General features: G+C 41.4%; 1 protein-coding gene across 1 annotated transcript in view; it reads right to left on the reverse strand.

Moving 5' to 3' along the window:
• The window catches only part of HHIP (hedgehog interacting protein), a 90,490-nt gene extending 77,902 nt beyond the window's left edge, over nt 1-12,588 (reverse strand). Inside the window, exons 1-2 of the mRNA XM_037497545.2 lie at nt 12,278-12,588; nt 6,415-6,607 (exon numbers count right to left, since the gene is read on the reverse strand). Coding sequence (XP_037353442.1) covers nt 6,415-6,607; nt 12,278-12,556 — 472 coding nt within the window. The 5' untranslated portion in view covers nt 12,557-12,588. The remainder of the gene's footprint in view (nt 1-6,414; nt 6,608-12,277) is intronic.
• Nucleotides 12,589-25,446: the final 12,858 nt, after the last annotated feature.

Raw genomic sequence — 25,446 nt, forward strand, 5'->3', positions numbered from 1 at the left:
GACTCATTAGACATATTCAGCATCATAGTAAAATCCCCCTATTGAAAAGATACAATATTGGTAGACAATTTTTAAGAACCATACGATTAGTCTGGGAAAATACACAGACAAAAAGAAGAGGAAAGAATATAATTTTTTGGCTTGGCCCTTCCATTTCTTTTTTTCAAAACCAAAATTTCAGAATTACATTCAAAGTGAAATGACAACGTATTGGGTATTTTAAAAGGCTCAGAGGACATACAACACAAACCCAGCATCAACCTGTCACTTACTGCACTGACACTATTCTCCAGCTTCCCCAGATCATTTCTTCTCTACAGTCCTAAATAACCCCTAAGAAGAACAAAGTAGAATCAAGAAAGAGGCTATCAAGAACCATTGTATAATCCTATTGTACTGTCACTGACATATGATTAATAAATCTAAAGACTATCACAAGGTTATCATATGCCTAAATAAATGATCGACTCGCTGTTATGATAAAGTAGTGAATTGATGCGAATCAATTGATGCAAATAGTGTCTGTTTTTCTTCCTGTATCTCACTTGCTGGAGGCAATGATCATTTTGTAATACAAAAATTATATTTCAAATATCCCTTCAGTCTCCTCAAGCAGGATAGTTGACCTATCACTCCTCACTGAAAAGTAAAAAAAGCAGAGTAAGCCAAAATAAAAATGTAAAATCAACTTATGTAATAGAACATGAAAGATTTTTTTTTCTTACACATCAAGAATTTTAATCAAATAAAACAAGCTATATTGGACTAAATGAGAAGAGGGCTTTATGACAAAGAAAAAATTCAACATCACATTTACAATAGAAGTTAAGTTATTGTGTGGGTTCCTATGAGCTGGCTACGAGCTGGCCACTCATGGGCAACTGTGACTTATTTGCTATCTGCAAATCATAGCAGAGCATTCCTTGACTACCTACGGAGTAGAGCCTGTATCACGAGTCAGGCCCAGGGACACCTCGGCCGCCATTGTCCTGCTTACGCGACTGTCTCCATGGTGGTCTCGGGATAACTCTACCTGTGACAACATCATACTTTGCTGATGCAAATGTCTCTTGACGTATGGTCACGATGTACCCTTCCGTGTTCCTCAAAAAACTTTGTCCCCCATTCCTATCCCACCCTCCGGACCTTATTCCTCATACCATTGTTGCATTATCACCTTTTACTAGCCTATATGCGGCAACAAAGTTCCTGTGGCAACTCTATTGGTTTGGGGGAGAAGGGCCTGTTAATGATCCGCTTCCAAAGTCTGATGACTTCTGTTCTTAGTGACATTGCTACCAGAGTTGATCTAATACAGTGCTCTGTAGTAAATCTGTATTAAATCTGGTAGCTTAGCTGAAGTCCAGAAGTTGTGTAATGAATCCAGGTTTGCAAGGATTCCTAAGAAGTGTTTAGGGGACAAAGCGAGTGAGGATTATGAACGGAACCTGAAACAGACTAAACGTTTATTTTCTGCGCGCTTGACTGAGGTCCCTCAAACCAAAAATTAACCTTAGCATCTGAAGGTTTCCGAGTGGCTCACATTTTATGTGCACTTTGATCTCACTTTTGGGTGAGATGTATCGCTCCTAAATTTCTGAGGCAGACTCTTCAAGGCCAACAGCAGACTAGGCTTTTGGGAAACATCTCTTTGGGAAGTAGGCAAATGAGAGCAGACATCCTGGGGAGCGGGGGTGTGGGAGGAGGCTGGGGCAGGGAGAGGAAAGAAAGGAGGCCTGGCAGCTGAGAAGGATGCTCCTGGGATGCTTCTTTTCTTCCTTTGAAAAAAATTGTGGGATTAGAAATTGGGGTGAGGAATGAAGCCTGAAGCCACATTTACTCGTCTTCAGCAACTGACTGTTTGCAAAAGATAGTCTTTCCCTTCCATTCTTTTATGGCTAAGTATATATCAACAGGTGAAAAGTGCCTAGTCCGTTCAACAAGTCCGTTTGAGGTAAAACAGAAGGAAAACGGAGTTACTAAATTAAACCTCACACAACATACAATTTTAGGCTAGATTTTTGTGATATATGTGTGTGTGTGTGTATATATATATATATATATATATATATGTATATATATACAGATACGCACACACACATACATCAGGCAGCAAGATCTCCATGCCAATATTATGCATGAAGGAAGACTGTCCTATTAAGAATATATTTATAACAAAATGTGTGAAGAGAAATTTTGTTTTCATGTGATGTTTGCCTGTGGGGGGTCACAGAAAAACTTCAAAGCATAATTCAGAACAAATTTCAAGTGTGCTTTTTAAAAAACGATCTGTATCCAGCATAACAAGCTGTAAACCAATACCATCTTAAGAGGAAATGAAGGAACAATGCTAGTGGCTGATTCCATTTTGTAATGAATTATTAGCTGGGGACAAACATGAGGAAATAAGAAATCATTTTCAAATGAGTGCGGATTCATAAACTCTATGGCTGCAGATACCAGGCTCTTTGAGCAAATGAAGTCATACACATACAGTGGTAATAACGACTTTGTCCTAGCTTTTTCACAGATTGTGGACAAACTGAATTATTGAAGGGTGAAGGTATGAGTCAATGTGGAATATACTTGCTTAAAAATATGGTCTTTTTTAAACAATGATCATATTTGTATTGAAAAGTCCCATGCTTTTATTAACATTTACCTTAAGTGATTCGATTTTGCGAATAATGAATAATAAGTGATACCTTTCTGTGGAGAGCTGAAAGGGACCCAGTTTGGGGCCACTGGGCTAACATTTATTGTCAGGAAAAATCTAATTTACCAAATGGTAGGTTCCCCCACAACCCTGTCTCTGGAAGAAAGCCTTTGACTGAGGAGAGTGTGTGTCCCTCGCCCCCCACGAGTTACCATCACGTGGTCAAGTCTATGAATGAGGGAAGAGCTGATTGTTCCAACAGCTGCATTTTTAAAAACTCCCGATAAGTGATCAACTATCTTGGACCGGTAACTGTTCTCCTGGCTCATGAGTCCAATCCTCTTATAGCACAAATCGCCACAGACCCTGGGTGCTTGGGCGGTGGGAGAGCTATGGTGACTACAGCTGAGGGGAGAAACCCCACACTGTCAAAACACACTAGCAAGGATGTAAAACAATGGTGATTCAATTGAAAAAAGACACTGACAGGTCGATGCAGATTCTCTGGAGTGCTCCAAGCTCTGGCCTTTCTCTCAGCTTGGATGCTAAAGCCAAGTTCTTTTTCCTCATTATATACATTGTTCCTCATGTTAAGGAAAAAAAGAAAAAAACAAGGGCCTCCCCGGTGGCGCAGCGGTTGAGCGCTGGGTTGCGAAGCTGCCCGCGGCCTCTGCGGCGCCGGTTCGATCTCCGGCTGCTCCCCGGCCACCGGAGGAGGGTCCCACATGGCGCGCAGACCTCTCCTGCCGCCCGCTGCTCCCCTCAGCAGTGTACTTCGGTCTTTCTGCCTGATCTGCTCCCCGCTCTGGCTCTGGTGAATTCTCTCACCCTCCCGCGCTTCTGACTGTACCCAGTGCATGTATAAACAAAACGAACAAACAAACCAGCAAACAAATAAATAAAGCATGCCTCTATAAAAAAAAAAAAAAAAAAGAAAAGAAAAAAACAAAACACAAATTCTCTCAGGAAGGCCTGGACTGGAGGGCATCTTCCACAAGAATGAGTAGATTTTGATGCATCCATCCAAGCTTTCTCCTGGGGGCTAATCAGACAGATGTGCAAGATATCTGACCTGGTCAGAAGTGCCTCTGGACTAGAGGAACTCAGTGGACTCAAACCCTTGACCTTGGCCTCATTAGCCACAGGATTCAACCCATTGGACTAATTGTAGACAGAGAGTTCACACTACAATCACCTACAGCTGAAGAGGTAACAGTGGATGAGTGATAAAAATCACAGTGACAGTGAGGACGCAGGTGAGGCAAGGAGTGGAGATGTCCCTTTCTGTGCTTCCTCAGGGTGTGCTATGCTGGCATTCAGCCAACAGAATTCAGGCAGGAGAAAAGACCTGTGGTGCTGAGCAAGGAGTTTCTGTGTTTTTCTTTAAATAAAATTTTGGTATTTTTAGAAATTTCAAGAGTTTACTTCCCTATATAAATCCACAACTGGGGAATGTTAAAATTAATATAAAAGTAGTGTCATTTCACTCATTGTTTAACTTCTTTTCTCATCTTTAGGGAAATAAGCACATTATGAATATTTCTGAACTGAGCTTTACTAGAAAGTAGCTATCTTTCAGCTACACATATATTCCAAAGTGACCAAAGGTCTCTTAATGCTGTAAAAGTCAAGCAAAGGGATAGATCATGTAATATTTATTTCCCGATATGGTGGGCAACCGGAGTGCAAAATGAACATGTCCTAGGGATTCTTTTCTCTCTCTTACCCCCCTCCAGGATTCTTCTCTTAGCAAATACATCCCTTAGGGTCCCTTCCTCCCTGTGTTTTTTATTTTCAGGAAGATAAGATTATGAATAAGAATAATCAAAACATAGTTCCTCATAAAAATTCGTTTCCATCACAAAGTCGCTGTTTTTCACAATTTTGAACTTCAGAGAAAAGTAAACCATTCCAGTAAATAGACTTAAGAAGGTTAAAAAAAATTACAAATTGGCTTTTAGAGTAATATCTGAAATAGGAGTGTTCTAGAATTCTAATGAGTCTTCTGTGTCGGGGGTGCAGGCTGAGGGGGGTATGACCCCTTTAATTTATCATACTTTAGGAAATGGTAACCTACCTGCCAGCATAAGCCTGGCTAAGGAACTGGTTACCATAACGCAGAGGGTGTGCATGACAGCTCACTTTGGGGACCAACATTTAGAAGGATGATCAGATTGTCCACCAGGCAGACAAGCCCTTCTGCTCGCAGCCACAGCCGGCTAGGCTGTCCCTGGAACCCACTTGGCTGCGCTGCACCAGGGCAGTGTGGCTTTCATCTGGTTATCTTTCCAGGCAGCCTGGGTGGCCACCAAAAGCACTTGACATCTTGATGCGCTTCAGCAGTTTTACACATATACAAACTTTGTAGAAAAATAAATGTGTCATTCGTCACCACATATGTTGATCTGGGGAGCGAGATCCTTGCCATTCTAACTCCTGTGCTGTTTGCTGTGCCCTCTCTTTCAGAGGATAGGATTTTGGGGTCTGATGAAGGCTGTCCCCCTCCCAAGAGATGAATCCCCAAATGCATCATAGTTGTACTGAGCTTGAGTAGATAGAGGTGGATGAAAATGCAAAGTCCTCTAGCACTGTCAGCTCTCAGAGGGGTAAGGCAAACCTGTGAGACTTGAAATCCGCAGCAGCCTTGAGGTTACCTAATCTGTTATCACTTCTCCCCCAGCCATGGAGCCACCGTGACTTATCCTACTTTGCTTTGGGGAATGTCATAAAGAGGAAGAAACAGCTGGTTTTTAGAAAAGTCTCAGAGACATGGCTGTAGTTTCTAAAGACAATAATAATATTTTCACAAAGAATGGGTTTAGGTACATGTCATGGTACAGCAAAGGAAGTCAGCACCCCTAGTCAAAATGTTTTCTTAGGGTATTAAGAGAACTCTAAAAAATACAAATCTACACTTTTCTGGGTCAGAGAAAAGAATTCTCTCAGTGCATCCCGCAGTTCTTAAAGCCAGTCTTTTTATGGAATGCCTTTAGTCTTATAAACTGTTAGCTTCAGTAGATTTGTTTGTGTGTGCCTTTGCCTAACTAAACAGAATCTGTCTCGTTAAATTCTTTTCTACCTCTGTTGATTCCTCCCATTACAGCAACCACAGCCAAATCCTACAAACTTTTGATGGTGAAGTAGCCAATGCCCAAGGATCTGGATGTTTATGAGGGTCCAAAATACACTGGTGACCAGGTGTACTTGTGACATCAACCCTACCAGCTTCTTGTTGCACAGCTTGGGCAATAATGCTCCACTTGGCGATGACTCCCCTATTCCTACCTGCTTCCCGGGGGCTTGGGGGAGCAAATGAATCATTATGGGGAAGGTGCTCTGTCAGGCATCACTTTTTTGGATTTCTAATCATACTTTAAAAGTCAGGGGCCAATCTGTCCTTGGCTTGGAGCTCAGTCGTGTAGAAGAGGAAACCATCTCGATATTGACACCGATGGGTAAAGACAACACCAACAAGAAACTTGGGCTGATAATCCAACGGGTGTAAAGATGACCAACTGTAATATCAGCTTAACAAGAAACATCAAACTTTGCAACCAAACAAACATACCATTTGTAGACTGAAATGACCATAATTTCTTGAGCAGCATAAAGAGTTTCAAATTCGGGTAAAATAGGTTATTTTGCTTGGCGAGATAAATTTTACCCTCTCATGAGCCAGCATTTAAGAACAGGTATCTTGAAAAGTATATCCTGCAGGAGATTTTTTAATATACGCTCCCTTTATTTATTATTTTTACCTGGAATATGTCCGCGGCAAGTATAAAAGAATTCTTTGCAATAGTCTTTACAGAGCAGGGGGAGTACAAGGTCTCTTTCCAAGGCTTCTCTCTCAGGGGAGTGGAACAGGCTTTGGGAATGAGGCGAGCAAAGTGCACACTTGATTTCCTCCAGTAACTTCCCACATTCTGTGTTGTTGGTGACAGAAAAGATCTGAAAATCATAAATCAGAAAGAAACTTTTTTAGCATGTGAAGTTACGTTGAGGTTTTTGATGGCCCCCTCCCTTGACCATGTGAGTAGAAAGGGGATATTAGCCCATGCAGTTGTCAAAGAGAGTAACCCCATCCCAAAACCCAGATGTCTTTATAAGGATCTAAGTTAAGTCTCCTGGGTTGGGATGGACAAGCCTGCAGCAGGGATGCCCCAAAGTGGATCTGACTCTTCCAAGTCAGTCTGTTGATGTGTTTCAGGTGTGAACAGTCAAGTGACAATTATTCTGAAACTCTTTAACCTTTATGCCTTCACTTTGCCTCACTGGGTATATACAGACTGATAGACCTTTGAAGTTCCAAATACCTTTTTCCATTGTAGGGAAAGCAAACCTTCTCAGACCTGGCTTATTTGTGTCTGAGGTAAAAATCTATTTCGCACCTAGAATTCTTAATATGATACCAAACCACGGCTGTTATTTGAATGACGTTTTAAACTTTCGATTAATTTTCAATTTATAAATTACACTGGGAAAGCTGCTAGCTTGGGGGAAATCTCTCCTTTTCAAGTTCTATAAAAATTCTATCTGAAGCGGAATCAAATAGGTTTAAGACCTATTTTTGTTATTCATTATATCTTAGCCAGGAAAAACTTTCTAACTAGCTCCTCAGGTATGTTACATGCGTGAATAAACACAGCGTTTAATAAAAGTGCTGCTGTATAGTATTTAGTGAGTTTTAATGAAAAAGACATACTTTTCTCATTATTAACACAGTATTAAGTCTTTCATTTTAAAAAGACCAATTTGGGGGCTATGAGGTTAGTAATTTGTAGATAAAATGGCCTTGGTGTTTAGCACGAACTCTAAAAGGCTGACTTCAGGCATGCCTCTAATAAATACAGAAGACAGTCTTGAGACATGAAATGTAGTACTGTCTACATCAACGATTGAGTTTTCATATTAAAAAAACACCATGATGGGACTGAATTTGATGCTTTTCCCCAGTTTATAGAATTATATTTATACGTATTTCCTTGGAACCAGGGACTGAATTAACATTTTAAACTCTAGATCATTGTTGGAAGCAAACATTTCATTCACAAGTTGAGGTTCTAATTAGAGAATATCGTGTGACTTCTATTTTTTTTTTTTAGGATGGAGATATTCTGGGTGATCACAAAATCTGGATCTGAAAGAACAGAGCAATTAAAAAAAAAATCACTGAATACAAGCATGCTGAAATTTTAGCATGCAGTAATTAAAAATCTAATAGAAGCTACCCCGTTTCAGAACAATACATGATGTGTTCTAACTACCTCCAACATTGAGAAAAGTTATTAGTCATAATTTTATTTACATTTTTATTTTTATCAATTTATTTAATGAAAATTGCTTAACTGGTTCAAGTATTTTTTTCTAAAGCAAACATACACCAGACACTTAGAATTTGCATTCCAAAAATGTTTTAAATGTCTTTTATTGTCCATCCTCTGGCACACCTCAGCAGATCTGAATATTAATACTGTTCAACTTTGCTCCTTTTGTTTATTATATAGTCATCCACTAAGCACAACGGCAGCATGCTGAAGCCACCTCTGCTGCCTGAAAAACTGGAATGTAATTACCTTTGGTTCTGTGGAGAATATAGGCTTGTTTCCATTTTTATAGCTGAAACAGACTGATCCCCACATACTCTCCCAGCTGCTATCCAGGAAGAACTTGATTTTAGTGCCTAAAGAATTTTGTCTTTTACAATTTTTGGAATGTGTCCTGGCCACAAGCTCTCCCATCCAAAGTTTCAGAAATGGGATTCAATAAATTATCTGCAATCGAGTAGAATAATATTCTTTGTAAAGCTGCATGCTGTTCCAGCCCAGAGGATGGTAACATTTTGCTCTGTGTGAGGTCTGCAGTGTAAATACCTATTTGAAGAGAGATAGAGCTATCATTCTGGCTGTGCTTTCAATGAACCAATAGTCTTACTGAAGTCAATTAAACCGACTCAGCCCAAGCTGCAGCCCTGTTTTAGACAGATGAGTACTGGGGTATATAGGGTGCTTTTTCTTCTCTTTTGCCAATAGGTCTCTGTCCTTAACTTTATGTCTGACAGTGCCATCAACCCTAAGAAGAAATTTCAACTAATTTCCTGTTTTGATTTTAAAAAGCCATCCACAAAACCATGCAATTATAGTGGTTTAAATGAAATAGACTTTGGAAATCAGGTAGAACTTGGAACCATGGTTACAGCATGCCTAGAGAGGATTGTGGCTCTTGCTGACTAATTTATAACATCTGGCAGGTCATCCTTTAATCTTTAGTCACACGAAAGTAAAATCCATAGAAGAAAGGTAAGATAAATACTGGACTACCCAGCGAAGCTGGCCTACAACGATAGCTTATCAACCAAGAGAAAACGGGTGACAGAGACCTTCTGTATTTCTCCTTATTTATCAAGTAACTTAACAAAGAGGATAAAGAGACACCCACATGGGTTCAATGAACGGACAAAAGGAGAAAATACATGACAGTATATTAAGATGTCGCCTTAAGATCAATTGGGGGACAAAAAGTTATTTCCAAAAATCATATGCCGACAAGGTTGTTCAGCTGTTGGGTAGAACACATGTGTCTCTGGACTATAGCGCTGGATTATGTCATTAGAGAGTTCAGTTTCAATTTTAGGCTAATATGTAAATAGATCATTGTACTAAGGCAGCTGTTAAAGGGACCCCAGGATGAGTTATTTGTTTAGTTGGATGTGTTCAACAATAGCCTTTGTCCCTGAAAGAACCAGAGCAAACAAATGATTGTAAAAGGCACACTTGAAAACAATTACTTTTCACCCATTCCTTGACAGCTTTGGCTGTGAAACCACCCAAGGTAGAGAGAGCTTCTATGCCTTGTGGCTACAAGTTAAGTTTTAGAAATGGGGGTAGTTCAGCTGGTTGCAGATTCAATTTGGCTAATGGGAATTAGATACTTGGAGCATGCTGGATTTGGGAGTTGCAAAATATTGCTTGGACAGTATAACTTCCTAAATGTTGGTTGTCCTGACTTGTCACGGTAGTTAACCATCTTATTAGAGTATGCAAAATGATTAAAATGTACCCAAAAATTAAAATATTACAGCATAATAACATAATACCAGGGTTAAATGATTGAACTCAATGCTAGTTCGTTGCCTTAAAGAAAATATGTTTGTTCAGAAACTGGAATTAAATTGCACAATTGAACATCCTCAATGTTCCTGCCTACTTTTGTACTATCTGTTTGTCTATGAAGTTTCTTCCCAGAGGAAAAAGCTACTCCTGTAGTTTTTTTTCAAAAGTTGCAGAAATCTTTCTGGGGGGAAATTTTGTTTTTCATAAACAAAAAAAAGGGCCCTTTCAAATAGCCATCATCTCTCCTGTACATACATAATGAAATAAGACCCTAACATATATTATAAGCCAGGAAGGCTTAGGGGAAAAAAGTGAAACACTGAAGTTTATTATAAAATAACATGTTTTAAAAACTATTAAAACTTGAGAACTAACATAGGTCAAGAATGCATATGCACAGCTATATCAAATCTCTGTTTTGAACAATTTGAGTATTGTTGGTTTATAAACCACTTGTAATGGAACCAGCAAAGTTTAGTGTACCAAATTTAATTCAGACACATTTTCCAAATGAGTAGGGGTTTGTTGGAGATTGGAAGCGCATAAAACGAAAAGGAATGTGGACAGCTAACTTGGCAGATTGCTTCCTAAAGAATAATTTCTTTAAAAAAATTAAATAACTTCTTTTAAGAGTTATAACTCCTTTCAGTCCAGCTGCCCCTCCCTCCAGCTCCCCTCTATATTTAGTTAAGAAAAAGTTTTCAGTCCCCCCCTGTCCTCGAAGAGTTCAGTATCACAGGGGTCTGCAGATGGCGCATCAGTAGTGTACACCGCATGCAGGGAGGCTTAATGGCAAATATTTCTAAACGGTTCTTGGAGGTTCCTGGTTCTTTGGGGCTCCTGGTAAGCCCTGCAGATGATGTGAATGCAGCTATTTTGTAATTTAATTCAATTACAACACGGGAGCTTAATGACATTGTTTTGAATAAAATGCTGGAATATCTGGTCTCTGAATCTCAGGCTAATGCTGCATATGGTAAGAATAAAGAGAGAGTTGCAGCTGAAAACCTGCAGCAAGACAGTTCTCACTCATTTGGGAATAGAGGGAGTTGGACAAATGCTCCCTCAAAAGGCATGAACATTTGGACAGGGCTGGGGACTGAAAGAGAATGATGTTCTCTGGTTTCACCCATTAGTGAACCAACTAACAAACACAATGGTGTTGTTGTTATTCTTTTGCCATAAGCAACAGGACTCTGTGTGTGGTAGCAGTTTAGTGGGGAGCAGGATAAGTCGACCCCTTTTTGTCCTATTGATTTTTTCCTATTTGCATGACTTGAGCAAATTAAATGATGCAATATGGCTTTTTGTTACAAAACAAAGTGAGAGATACCACCCAGACACATATGTTGATTCGTAGGAGCTGTTTACATGAGAATAGAGTGAAATCTACCGTGAACTGAGCATAAAAATTAGATTCAGCCTGGGTATTTTTTTTATTATGCCCGGGCCAGCATGACAGAAGCACAAGTTTTTCCAAGAGTCTCAGACCTTGACAACTGCAGTGCTGTAACAGAGGAATTCTTAATTAAACCTAAAATGGAGAGAGGGAGGGGGCGCAAAGACACCTGATTGTTTATTTCACGTGCAGTGATTGTTAATGACGTGGTCCCTCCCTTCACCCCCACCCCCACCCCCCGCCCCCCAGACTTTCCTGGGAGTGCAGAGGATAGTAGGCATTACTGCATCTCAGGGCGAGAAAGACGTTGCAAACTCAAAATTGAGCCTGTCTCTGCACACAGCCCACACTATCTTCCCATTTGCTCAAACTTCTCCACACAAGGAAAATGTAAATGCCATGACTCCGGGTCCTAGAGATCCTTCTCGACAGCTAATTATCATGCAAAGTCAAGTTAAAAACGGTACAATCTGAGACGGAGAATCGGCTCAGTTTTCCGTGATAAATACGCCTCCGCAAAAATCTTTTCGCCAGTGTGTCGGGTGCTTCCCTGGAGACCCAGGAGTCTCCTTTCGCTGCTTAACTGCTGCAACGCAAGACATTCCCCGACTCCCCCGTCGAGGCTGGGGACCGTAAACCAACCGTGCTTCAACATCCTTTACGATCCAGCCTTCTCCCTCCCCGAGCACGTGGAGAAAAAGGCACAAATCTTTGCACCCCAGGAAAATCAAGCGGAAACCACAGCCACCTTCCTGTACACTTTTCCGCAGCCAATGCCTGTTGGATCCAACACACAATTGGATCCAACACGCGCTGCTCATCGCGCCTTCATCGCGATTCTTTCCAAGCAAATGCCCAGCCCCGGACGCGGGTACCACTGCAGCCTCGCTGTTCCGAGACAGGCGCTTTGCGCAGCATCCCGGCGCCGAACCTCTGCGCACCCCGCGCCAGCACAACGGAGTCCCCCCAACACTCAAGAAAAGTTCCCCCAAAGAACTCCCCAAGCAAGTTCCGCGCTGCTCGGCGCCCCGGCACGGCCCGAGCCCCCGGGAACCCCACCCAGCCGGCCCCGCCTGCCAATCTCGCCGCGCGCGCCCGGCGTGCGCCTACCTTGGGATCCAGGCGCCCCGGCCCCGGGCTGTCACTCCGCAGGCAGCAGGACAGCCGCGGGTAGAAGCCTCCGCACGCCAGCTCTCCCCCGCTCAGCAGCTCCAGCTGGGACATCATGCGCCTGTCCCTCCTTTTCAGGCGCTTCGGGGGGTTCCCATTCAGGCACCTTCTCCTCCTCGCTGCGCTCCCTTCACCCTTTTCCCCAAACTTAGCATCTCCTTCAAAGAAGCCCAGCGCCACGGCCAGCAGCAGCAGCTTGAACGACAGCATCTTCAGCATCGTCTGCCCGGCGCGGCAGGGGCTGGGCGCGCGGGGACCGGGTGGGGGGACTCCGCTGCCCGGCGGGGCTCCGGGGCGCAGCCCCAGGAGGAGGTGGCGGGACCCTAGAGGCCGCGGGCAGTGGCGGGGGCGCAAATCTGTGGAGCGATGCAACTTTGCAAAGAAGAAAAGGCGAGGCGGCCGGTCCGCGGCCGGGGGGGAGCCCGGGGAGCGAGCGCGCGCCGGGCGGGTGGCACCGCCTGCAGCCGTGCCAGTGTCAGCCCGGGTAGGGGCTCGCGGCGGCGGCGGGGCAGGGGGCGGAGGAGCCGGAGGGGGCCGAGACGGGGGCCGCCGAGGAGGCCGCCCCGGAGGCTCGCGGGTCCGCGTAACGGGAGCTGCCCAGGTGAGACGGCGGCGGGGCGCGGGGCGGCGGCGCGGCGGGCGGCGGCGGGGCGCGCGCGGGGCTCTGCAGGATGCTGAGGTCTCCTCTGCCGGCGGCTGCAGCGTCTCGCACAGCCTCTCATGTTTCGCTCCCTCTTTTCTTCTTCTTTTTAACTAGCGCGCGGGGAGGTGCTGCCACCGCGCGCCCCTTGACGTCACCGCTGCTCCCGCGCCCCCGCCCGGGCCGGGGGAGGGGAGGGGGCGGCCCCGGCGCGAGCGCGTCCCCCGGGACCCGGCGGGGAGGGGCGGCGGGCCGCGGCGGCCGCGGGAGGGGGAGGGCGCGCGGGGTCCCCGGAGCCCGCCCCGAGGGCGCGGAGCCCGGCGCGCGCCTCGCCGGGACGTCCGGCTGGGGGCGTCCCCTGCCCGGGTCCGCGGAGCCCAGCCGGGCGCGGGGGCGCGGCCGGGGACTCCCCACCGCCTCCCCGCTCCAGCCCCAAGCCCCTCGCGAAACCCCAGGTGCCCGCGGCGAGCTGGGACTCCGGGAGAAAATGAGTAAGTGGAGGCCGCGGCGGGGGGGGGGGGGTGTGGGGAGAAGGGAGGGGCCCCTTCAGGGCCTCCCCACCCCGCCCCGCGCCGCGCCCGCGCGCCCCGCCCCGGGAGGATGAGCCGAGGGGGCTGGGGCTGGCCGGGCGGGCGCCGCGACCCCGCTCCGCTCCGGCGCGCACGGACGCCCACGTCTGCCTCGCGGGGATTGTCAGAGGGAAGCTCCAGCCCGCGAAGGTCTTCCTTGGGGTCTGATGTGGGGGCGCGGGGCGGGGACACCCCAGGGGGTGTAAGGCGCCGAGGAGGTTGCGAAGGTCTGGAGAGCACCCCCACTTGCCCGAGGTCCCGCGCGCTCCCAAGGGCCCGGAGCGCGCGCTCACGGGGGCCCGGAGCCGCTGTCAGGAGGGTTGGCCCCCGCCGGGGCGAGCTGGCCCTGGACCCCTGGCGAGCGCCCCACCTGAGCGCCCCACCGGGCCTCGCTGGCGCCTCCCCGGGAACGTGGGTACCTCGGCCCACCGGGGGCCGAAAGAAGCAGTTGGCCCGGGAATCCGCGATCTTTTTAATGCAGGGGGGCGGGGAGTCCCAGGGAGACTCCGCAGGGGTGCCCACGCCGACGCGGCGGCTCTGCAGGGAGAGCTGGGGCAGGTGTGCAGGGTTCCGGAGCGCGCCGCTCTACCTGGCTACCTGTCCGGGCACAGGAATCAATGAGCCGCTACCCCGGCCAGACGCGGGCTGCGAAGGGTTCCCCGCAGAGCCGGTGCGTGAGCAGAGGAGGGTCTGGACGTTTACTGAATCCCGGCAAATTGGCGTGAGGACGAGCCTCTAGCCCGTTGGCCGCAAAATGTGCTTTTTGCCCACTTGAGGATTTTACGGGGAAGCTGATTTTCTGGTAGATAGATTTTGAAGAGGTGATAAGGCGGTTTTCCCATTTTGGCAATGGAGGAATGTTCACCATATTTGGGTTTGCTTCGCTTGTTGGACGTAGATTAAACTAAGCCAATGTGGAAGTTGGTGGTGCTGGAGGTGGGTAACTGATTAATGACCTTCCAAGTGGCGGCATTGGCTTGATAAGGCATCTGCCCCTTTTGCTTCCTGGGCCTCTGGGCTGTCTTAGTGGAGATTTTTTTTCCCAAAAGAGGTGTCCGATTTGAATACCCCCAAAACCTGCTGCATTATTTGGTCCAGCTCTGACTCAGTCTGGGGCCCTGATGATGAATTTAACATTTCTGCCCGTGGCTGTTGTATACACCAACTTCTGTGTACACGTGATCACAAATTCTGATCTGATACTTTATCTGACGTTTTCCCTACTTTAAGGACTTTTACTATGAAATAAATCATAGCGCTTTAAGAACTTTAAAACTTTAAATTCTCATTTAATAAACAGATATTGAGATGAATCCCATCAAGATTAAATCACTTACACCACCATCTCATTTAACTAGGTAGTTTCAAAAACAGGACCCAGGGACCCAGTCTTAGTTGCTTTCCACTCTCCAAGGCTTTATCCCCAAATAGCAGCTTTACGTTCTTTTTCCAAAATAAAAATCCTTTTAAAAATTATACTACAGTGGTTTTTAAGCTCCCAGGTTAATTAATGAATTCATCTTAGTAGTTTTAGAACAGGCCTTCCTCATGGTTTGTAGTTCAAGACTAAGACACTAAAAGGATGTTAACTCGGTTTCAAAAATTATGCAACTGTTAATAACCCAGGACCCTACATTTCAAGATAGTTTATGAGGTTACTGCAATGAGAGCTGCTCGTCTTCCTCGCTACACTGGGAGCTAGAATTGACCTCTGTCGTGAGCATGGAAGTCCATACCTGAGCTTGTATTTAGTGCCACTGATAGAATTTCCAAATAGTCACTAAGTGAAGCGTATACACATACGGAGGTGTGACACTGTTCTCCCCAAATTACCTAACTTTGTAAACAAATGGTAAATCAGTAAAATTTGATTCAATAATAAGGGAATAGTCACTGTGCAGTGTTTTATACGTGTAAACTAACTTCTGGTTTCTTTGTTGCAGAGGGAAATCACAAACTCATCCACCACCAGATGGACAGCCTCGCTGTTTAAGAATCGAGAATCAGCATTGGGTTGTTTCCTAAGATTCAGTCTGGAAGGCGCAGTTGGAGGCTGCACAGTCCTCTGACCCTTACATGTGGAAAATGGCCCTTTTCCATGGGGTCTCCCATCAGAAGTGGTGAGAGCAAGAGACTCATCCCTTTCCATCCAGAAGTCAAATCAGTTTTTTAGCCAGGAGAAGTGCTGCTCAGGGGTGGCCAGAGCTCTGTCCTGCCCCACCACCACTGAGCAACCCCTCTGGGGGTTCAGGCTGTGCCTGAACAAGGGCACATCACCCAGGCAGCAGCAAATGTGGGAGCTGAACTCCTACCCGGCCTCCAGCCCCCAACAGAGTATGTGGGTACAGGGCCTTGTCTACCCAGAGAAGGTGCCCTCTGCACGCTAGTGGCAATTGGGACTGTCCTACCCCCATAGCCCAGGCCTAGCCAGGTGTGTTTTTCTTACCTTGGATGGAGTAAACATTCTCATGAGCAAATTAGTTTTATCATAAAAGATGAAATATTTGACCCTACTTGAAATAAACTGTATCCGTAAAACTCAAACGGTTCCCATGGATGTAAATTATGTGTGTATGTATTTATATATGCCTGTATATATAGTTACATGGAGGCATAGTCCTATGGGTAGGAGATTTGCACAATTTAAATTTGGTAAATAGTTATTCACTGTATCCCGAACGCCATCACTTCCGTGCCCTCATGCCTCCCTCTGCCTTCCTCTTAACCTCAGAGGCCTCATGACCTTTATTAATGCCCCCTAGGTTTTATAAGAATCCTTTATCAAGTCATCTGCTATGTAAATGTCCACTATATGTTTTTGTCACTCTGACTTCATGTCACATAATTCCCTCAAACTTCTTCCATTTGCTACAAATGACTGCATTTTTCTTTCTGTTAGCTGAATAGTACTCCACAGTGTGAATAGACCACATCTTCTCACCCGGTCATCAACTGATGGACATTTAAGCTGCTTCTACCCTAGATGTTGTAAATAGCGCTGCATAAATGCTTAAAATAAAACTATTTTGGTGTTAGCTATGTATGGATTTCTGACTTTTCACAGAAATATGTACTATTTAATTCCATTTCGACAAATATATATTAAGGGTCAGGCACAGTGCCAGGATATATACATATATTCAAGATTATATTTTGAATATCCTCACCTAATTTATATTTAGAAAGAGCTTCATCCTCAGATTCTTTATCTTCAATATCCTTTAAAAGAGATGGAGACCAACTGCCTTTCCTCTATATTTTTTATGTCCAAACTCATCGTATTCACCATCATATTCTTCTTTTTCTGTGTATTGAACATGTTCACTTTCATTAAAACCATGGCCGTGTCCTGCTCTTCTTCTAACTTAGGAGTGTACTCAGGAGTATCACACATGTTACCCACTGATCTGGCCCTATTCATGTTACTGCATGTTTTATCCCGCCAGTTATTGCCACCTAATAAGCCTTGGCTCTTTTCTGCAAATGTCTTTCCTATTTTAGTGTCCCCCAGTTTTCATCATTTTATTTTATTTTATTTTTTAAGATTTATTTATTTGTATGCAAGATCTGGGGTACAGGCCGGAGGCGCAGGAGGGTGAGAGGATTCACCAGAGACAGAGTGGGGAACAGAACAGGCAGACTGACTGAGGGTAGCAGTGGGTGTGGCAGGTGAGGTCTGCTGCGCCATGTGGGTATCTCCCTGGCCGGCTGGAAATCGAACCCACACTGCAGAGACTGCGGACAGCTTCTCAGCACTGTACTCAACCCGCTGCACCACCAGGGAGGCCCAGTTTTCATCATTTTAACGTCAGTTGTTTTTTCCTAGTTCTTTCCTAGACTACGCATCTAGTACAGCTGGTTCTTCTAATGAACTTTATGTTTCCACATTTTTTTTTTTTTGTCAGGGCAAATCCAGTCACCGCCATTGATTTGGATGCTGGAATTCTTCTTCAACATCTTGGACACTGCTTCTATCATCTTTCTTTCTTTCTGTATAATCTTGTACCACATAACTGCATTTTGCTCAACAATAGAAGATAACTGCGTATAGGATGTTGGTTATAGCATTTAGTCCGGGTCTGTCACAAGCTTGACCATTTAAATCTGTGTAAGTACAATCTATGACAGTCACACAAAGACAACATCACCTAACAACACATTTCTCAGGCCTACTCCTGTTGTTAAGAGACGTGTGACTGTATTAAAGCATATTTATTATAGACAGCATATAATTGCATTTTGCTTATTTTAGCCAATGACTTTTAAATGAGGTGTTTAGGTCTTTACATTTGATGTGATTATTGAGCCACACTATTTTTTTTAGTTGTTCCATCTATTCTTTATTCCCTTTTCATTCTATTCCATAAAAATTTCATTTTTTTTCTGTTATTGACTTATTAGCTATCACATTTTCCTTTTTTAGTGCTATTTTAGAATTTGGAATGTCTTTAACTTTTCATAGTGTATCTTTAGTTAATATTGCATCACTTCTTATATATTATAAAAGTCTTAAGCAGTATATTTTCATTTCTTCAGCCTAGTCTTTGTGCATATATAAATTATTAATTTCAGTATATGTATTTTTTTTTCTTAAGACAGATATTTATCTTCTAGAGGGATTTAAAAATTGAAATAGACATCTTTTGCATTACCTACACACTCACCATTTCTGATACTTTTCTTTCCAATTTTTATCTGGTATGCTTTTCCTTCTCCCTGAAGAATATACATCAACAGTTCTTGGTGCTGATTTTAATTTCAGCTTTGGTGTGTTAGCTTTTGATATTTTTGTTTCTGGTTAATTTTTGCTGGGTATAAAATTGTGGGCTGATAGCTTTTCCTCCTTAATAGTTTAAAGATGTTTTTCTATTTTATTTTTCCCAATGAGAATTTGTTCTCTTAGTTTGTTTCTTAATGTATATAATGTGTCTTTTTTTCTGTGCTTGCTTGTCTTATTTTCCCTTTATCAGTGGTTCTGAAGTCATTTAATTCTAATATACCTTGCTGTAGTTTTCCATGTTTCTTGTATGTGGGGTTTTTTGTTTCTTTGATCTATGAGATTATAGAGTTTATCAAATTTGGAAAAATTTTAGGCATTCTGTCGACGATATTTTCTTGCTCTCCTTTAAGGACTAATTTTAATATATATGGCCATTTGAAAGTATCTCACAGCTCACTGAATCTCTCTTCATTTAAACATTTTTAGTCTTTATTCTCCCTATATTTCGTTGTATCCTTTTAGATAGCTTCTATATCTTTATGATATAGAAGATATATCTTTAAGTTCAAGTTCATCTTTAATTCTGCAGTGTCTAATCTTCTGTTTATCCCATTTCAGGTGGTTTCTTTTTTATTTCAAGCAATGTATTTTTCATCTTGAAAAGTTTGAATTGAGTCATTTAAAAAAATCTATTAAGTCTATACTTGATCAATCTTTGCATTCTTGAACCTATAGCATATACTTATAATAACTATTTTAATATCCTTGTCAGACAATTCTGTCATCTCTCATGCCCATTCTGGGACTGTTTCTACTCAATGATTTTTCTCCTTATCAGGGTTTATGTTTTTCAAACTTTTTGCATGCTTGATACTTTTTAAATTAAATTCCATACACTATGATTTTTTTTATATTAAAAGAGTAAATTATTATATCCCTATAAGTATCTCATTATTATTATTACATTATATTATATTCCTATAAGTATTTTGAACTTTGCTCTGAAGTGCAGTTAAATTACTTGGTTACAGTTTGATCTTTTCAAGCCTACTGTTAAACCTTGTTAGGTGAAACCAGAACCACCTTTAATCTAAGGTTAATTTCCTCTATTACTGAAGTAATTCCATTGTAGATACTCTACCCAATTTTCCTTGAATTATAAGATTTTTCCCTCTGGCTGTTTGGAACATGAACTATTCTTGACCTGTCTGAGCTCTTAATACCTGCTTCTTTCAATTGGTTCTTTCCCTTTCTTCAGATAGTTTCTCTACAGGCATGTGCTACAAACTATGAAAACTTGAGGGAGTACCCTCTGAGTCTCCATAACTATCTTTGCAGTAGTTTCCTCTCCAGGACTCTGGTTTTTGAACTTTGGCTCTTGGTCTCTTTAGAGTCCATGGGTCTCTCAACTCAAGATCAGTGCCTGATTTTGTTTGGAATCCCCCTGCCAAACCTGGAAAATATCTGGGCAGTAAGCTGGGATGGTCATAGCATTTCCTCTTGTTTGTTTTCCCTCTCTTGGGGACTAATGTTTTCTGCTAATTTGCTGCAATGCCTGAAAACATTGTCCAGTTTTTTAGTTTTCATTGTCATTATATCATTAACTGTTTGCTTGTTTCAGGTGGGGTAGTAAATCTGATCCCTAGTTCTACTTCGTGGCAGGAAACAGATGTCTCATAATGTCTTTTTTTAGAAGGTTTTTTATAATCCATCCAATTTATTAAAAAAATTAGAATATAATAGGCCCACTGAGGGGTTCATTTCAATTTCTTATCAGCCTCTGTTCATGTCTTTCCGCTTCCTTAGACCTATCACTTCATATAATCTGTATTCTCACAAAGCAATTGGCAGGAGTTTATTTCAGACTTTTTCTACTTTTGCTCTTCATTATGACTCATGACCCCCTTTATTCCCCCTCTTATTTCAAACTCTTTTAGTTCTGTCCTCCATCTTTATTTCCAGGGCCATATATGACCATCATTCTGGGGAACGCTGACTTTTATATTTTTTCCCCCTCACACTTCTACAGTTAACTTCTGTAGCTACAGAAGCAACTGTTACTTCTCTTGTTTATGCATGACATTGTGTTAAATTTATTTAGAAAAACACAAAAAAAAAACTTTCTTTTCTTCCTTTTTTCTCTTTTCTTTTTCATTTTTTTCTTCTTCTTTTTTTTTTCTTTTTGCCTAGAGGGTAACACCTGGCCGCTGTGTATTTGGAATATAAGGAGGGAGAAATCAGCCACAAACTTTCAACAAGGGTTTCTGTTTTCATCCTTGAGTCTGTTGCTCAAGCTCTGAAAGCAGCATGTTCCACCTTTACTTCAGGCTCTCCAGATTCATTCTGGACAGTGTCTTTTCCTAGCCTGCTTCATGGACTCCACCCCACTACTCATTTTCCACCTTCGACAACTGTGTTGAAATAGTTCACTCATTGATAAACTCCCTCTTGTTCTTTTTACTGCTCTGTGTTTACCCCTCCTTAAACTGGTATCTTCTTATTTTAATGGGATCCTAGGAATAAAAGGAGATCAATTTATATGCTCAGTTTGTAATCTTGAACTGGTACCAACTGCTGTTTAGTTCCTAAAGCTAAGTGTTGAGGTTTTTTTCCCATATAATTTACATTTCATTCTTTAATTCACTCTCTTGATCAATTCCATTTCCTGAATATGTGGCTTTTCTTGTTTCTGTAACTCTGATCTCACCTGGTTTCTCTCATATTTATCTGAATTCTACTCCTCAGTTTTCACTTCCTTTCTAGATCCCTTTACATGTTTTTATACCCCAGATTTATAGTCTTAACGTTCTTCCCTCGTTCATTTACTTACCAAACATTTCCAATTAGATAGTCACTTAAGATTTCGAACTCCTCATAATCCCAAGTCTGACTTGCCATCTTCAGTCCTAAATCTCTCTTTCCACTTCCACCTCCTGTCTCAATGGACAGTCCATCCATACCTCTACTTATCAAGCACGAAATTTAGAAACCAGGTTTACTCCCCCTTTCAGATGCAATTGACTTTGATGTAACTCCTCAATATTGCTCAGACTTACTTATTTCCATCATCTTGCCATAGCTTCTTTTATTTCTATTGTTTAAAGTATCTATCAGTGAAAAACTTAAACATAGTAAAATGTAACTGTCACTTCAACAACTACCAACATTTGGCTAATCTTGTTTCATCTGTGTTCCTTCCCTTATTTTTCCCTTCCAGAGTTATTTTAAAAAACAAGTTCCAGATGTCATATCATTTCATCGGTAAAAACTTCAGTATGCATTTCTAAAAGGGAAAGATATTTTAAAACATAGGCACAAAATCTTTATCATCATAAAATAATAACAGCGCTTTAATAATGTATTCATCTATCCAGTAAATGTTTATATTTCCTTGGTTGTCTCATAATTTTTGTTTTTACAGTAGATTGGTTCAAATCTGGAACTAAGCAAGAACCACACACTGCATACGGTTGACATGATTTTAGGGGTTTCCCCTCCCTTTCTGTTGTTCCTTTCCATTTATTTGCTGAATAAATCAGGTCATTTGTCCTGTAGAATTGCCCACATTGTGGATTTTTCTGATTACATCCACATGCTGTCTTAAAAATATTTCTCCATCTCAGTATTGGCTATAAATGCATATTTAGATCTAGAAGCTTGATTAGAATTTTTATAAGAATACTCCATGGATGGTCCCTATTTCATGTCAGGGGTCATATGATGTATAGCTGTTTCTCTCTTTGCAATGATAAGATTTTTAGTGGCTTAGTGTATTAGTATACTAATCCATCAATTTAAAAAATTATTACAATCTGTCATCTAGTGGTTTTAACAGCTGTTGATGCTCATTGTCTAGGTCCATTATTTATTAGTGGCCTATCATTTCTTACCAGCTTTACTGCAACCATTTCTTAAGGTTCCATGCATATAATCTCTTTTCCCCAACTCTACCTCATAGACCCACTGCCACCAAGTGGACTTTTGTATAACACAAATCACTTCATATGATTCTCTTGCATAAAATTCCTTAGTGAATTCTTAGTGAATTCAGAATAATATCCAAAATCTTTGACAAGGATGTACAAGGACCTGCTCACTTGCCTACTACTTAATTTACATTTATAAATGCTTGCAATTTTCTAAAATAGAATTCTTGTAGTAAAGGAGTTATAAAAGGTTGGTATAGCTTTTATGAGAAATGAAAAATGAGTGGGTGCACTGCTGATATATAGGCAGAAGGCAGGTTAATTTTAAGTGACAGTGTCTAAACTGAAGAACCAGAACATCAGGAGAGGTCTTGACCACAAAATCAACATGTCACATTAAAGGTCACTCCAAAGAGTGTTACTCCAGGGCAAGAAACTCAGGGAGTGGATGTAGGACAAGAAGGCAATGACTTTTGGAAAGAAGCAAAAATTTTATTTTCGTTCATTACAGTTTTATTGAGATATAATTGGTACATATAAATTTGTATATATATTAATGTGTACAAAGTAATGATTTGCTACAGCTATGATACATAAGTATACACACTATGAAATGATAACCACAGTCAAGTTAGTTAATAATCCACCATTTACATAGTTACCTTTTTTGTTTTGGGTGTGGTAAGCAAAATTATATTTCAGAATCTACTGATTATAAATTTGCCAAAAACAGTACATTTGTTGCTTAGGCTGTGTCTCCTTTTCAAACTTCATTCTCATGACACTATCTCTTAAAGATGTCATGTAGATATAAATAATTGTGTTTTGATTTATGAACCCATTTAATAGAAAATTCTTTAATTCTATACCATTTAATTTAATCAAAATCAATTATTTTGCTAGATATAATTCATTATAAAACAGCTTTTTAAAATTGCATCTTAATTATGCCTTATATATTACACGTTACATTTATTACATCAATTCAACTGAATAAAATTTTCTTGCGGGATATAAATTTCCAAAGAGCAGCAGTACCAATTAGCAGATGGCATTTTCATGAGCTTCCTTACAGAGTAGTTGGCCTTTACTAAACATCTACAATATCTAAATCATGTCTGAATCATGATGGAAGGATGGGATCATGTCTGAGTCAGATGGATTCTATCTGCAGCCTCCTCTGCTCTGGCCATGATGGCAGGGCCTGTGACCAGATACCGCTACCAAAGTGTCTGTTGTCTCTGAGTCTTCAAGACTGTTGATGCCTGTTGAGCATCCCAAACTCACTGATTTGCTCTCTGCACTTTGACTGAAGCCTGCACTAGTAACAGGCTGAGCTGATAGAGATCCCCTGGGCTTCTGCAAGAGGAATCTTTCATGTTGGTTTCTTAGGATGGCTGGAAATTGTGTCTCTTGGAATGGAATCTTGTCAGTTCAAACTTATTTAAAAGCAAGTGCCTTATTTGATGGTAGTGACTTAAACTGTTATTTTTATAGTACATGCTAGAATTGTTCTTTAGTGACTATCAATTTCTTATAGTACCTGAATCAGCTGCAGTGGTGTAATTTGCTAATACATTTTCCTTCAATGGAATTGCAAGAGTGAGCTAATGGGACCAAAGGGTGTGCAGTAGTGGTACTGAGTTATAAAATAATGGAAAACAATCTACATCATGAAATTACCTCATAAACAGAATGATCACAACTGAGATGATTCAGAACTTAATGATTACATCAAGTGAATTAACTCATTTGTATCTCAACTCTTCGTAAACGAAGTGAGAAAGTATAATACCTTAACTATGTAAACAATTAATAAAAGATGGAAGACATTAGAAATTCGCAGAATTGAAAGCCCACACAGCTATAGAATTAATTACTTTTGTGTGCATTAGGTGTTTTGGAAACTAAGCATTAATTTTCTGGCTTTGACTCATATCAAGACCACCCTGTAGGAAAGTTTAATTCCTCAATGTGTATCTATTTATCATTTAGCTAAATGTTTGGCAACTAAACCACCAAAACAACATATGCAAATGAACATTTACTAATGATTGAATGAAAACATTTTATTTCTAGATATGTTTAATTTAAGAGTAATGTAAAGTATCAAGACTTATTTATCTAAAACAGGCTACCTTAATCATGATATAAAATTAATCCTCAAAGCACTAAGCTGTGTAGAACTTGGCAATTTGACAATAAGGCAAAATACTTCTTTGAAAATATGAAAGAAAAGTACAATACGAATCTAGTTAGAGCAAACCAAAATAGATGGTCATTTGAACACTTTCAAATAAACATTTAGAACATTATTTATCTTATAAATAAGCGTCCTGGAGAAAATGCTGTGTTACAAAAACCTTTATCGTATAGTTTAAAATGTGGGTTTGCAATAGTCTTGTGGTTATTTGGTCTGGAAAGAGACAGATATATTTGTGAAAGAATGTTCTGACAGACTGAAACAAAAACTTAGCGTTTATAATTTTGGGCCAAAGAAATCATTACATTAAAGGCAACATTATATCTGGTTTGATAGCATGTGATATAGTTAAAAAATTATTTGTGTGGTGTGGTTTGAGACCGCAAATTCTGCCCTATTCTAACATTGAATAGCACGTAGCCTTTTATTTTCAAAATGAGTGGTTTACTTATAAAGAAATTCTTCAGATCTTTATTAGAAATATGTCTAAATTTTATGTCCTGCCTATGGGCATGTAGTTCTGTAAACATTTTCATTTATTAGTAGTTGTAAACACCTGGGCATTTTGTAGACATTTTGACATGCATAAATTTAGAAAAAATGCCAATTATGAGAAAGATTTCTAACTTTAAAATCTATTTGTATTTCATAAGACCATAAGTCCCACAAGATAAAACCTTTCAGTGTTTTGGCTTATTTACCTTATATCACATAAATGTGATTTTCTATTTATAATACCTGAAAAATACATTCTTGAGCATCAACTAGTTTCTTGAAATATATTTGGGGAATTGTAAGTGTAAATTCACCCAAACGTCAGGATCCCATATGCTTTAAACCAGATGAAAATTTTCCTTTTTGCTAAAGGGATGGAGAAATATGGGTTTATTCTGGAGAGCATGGACCCAATACATATCGAGCCAGGCTTGATTTTTCTATGTAAAGTGATCTTATTCTAATCACTGTGTGGGCCTTGTTTATTGCTTGTAAAGAATAGCTTAAGATGATTAATAAGCACCTGAAGAAAAATGGTTTCCATCCTGGAAAAGCA

Source organism: Talpa occidentalis, unplaced genomic scaffold (genome assembly GCF_014898055.3).
Source record: "Talpa occidentalis isolate TD23 unplaced genomic scaffold, MPIMG_talOcc4v2.1 talOcc4.8, whole genome shotgun sequence".
NCBI classification, from domain to species: Eukaryota; Metazoa; Chordata; class Mammalia; order Eulipotyphla; family Talpidae; genus Talpa; species Talpa occidentalis.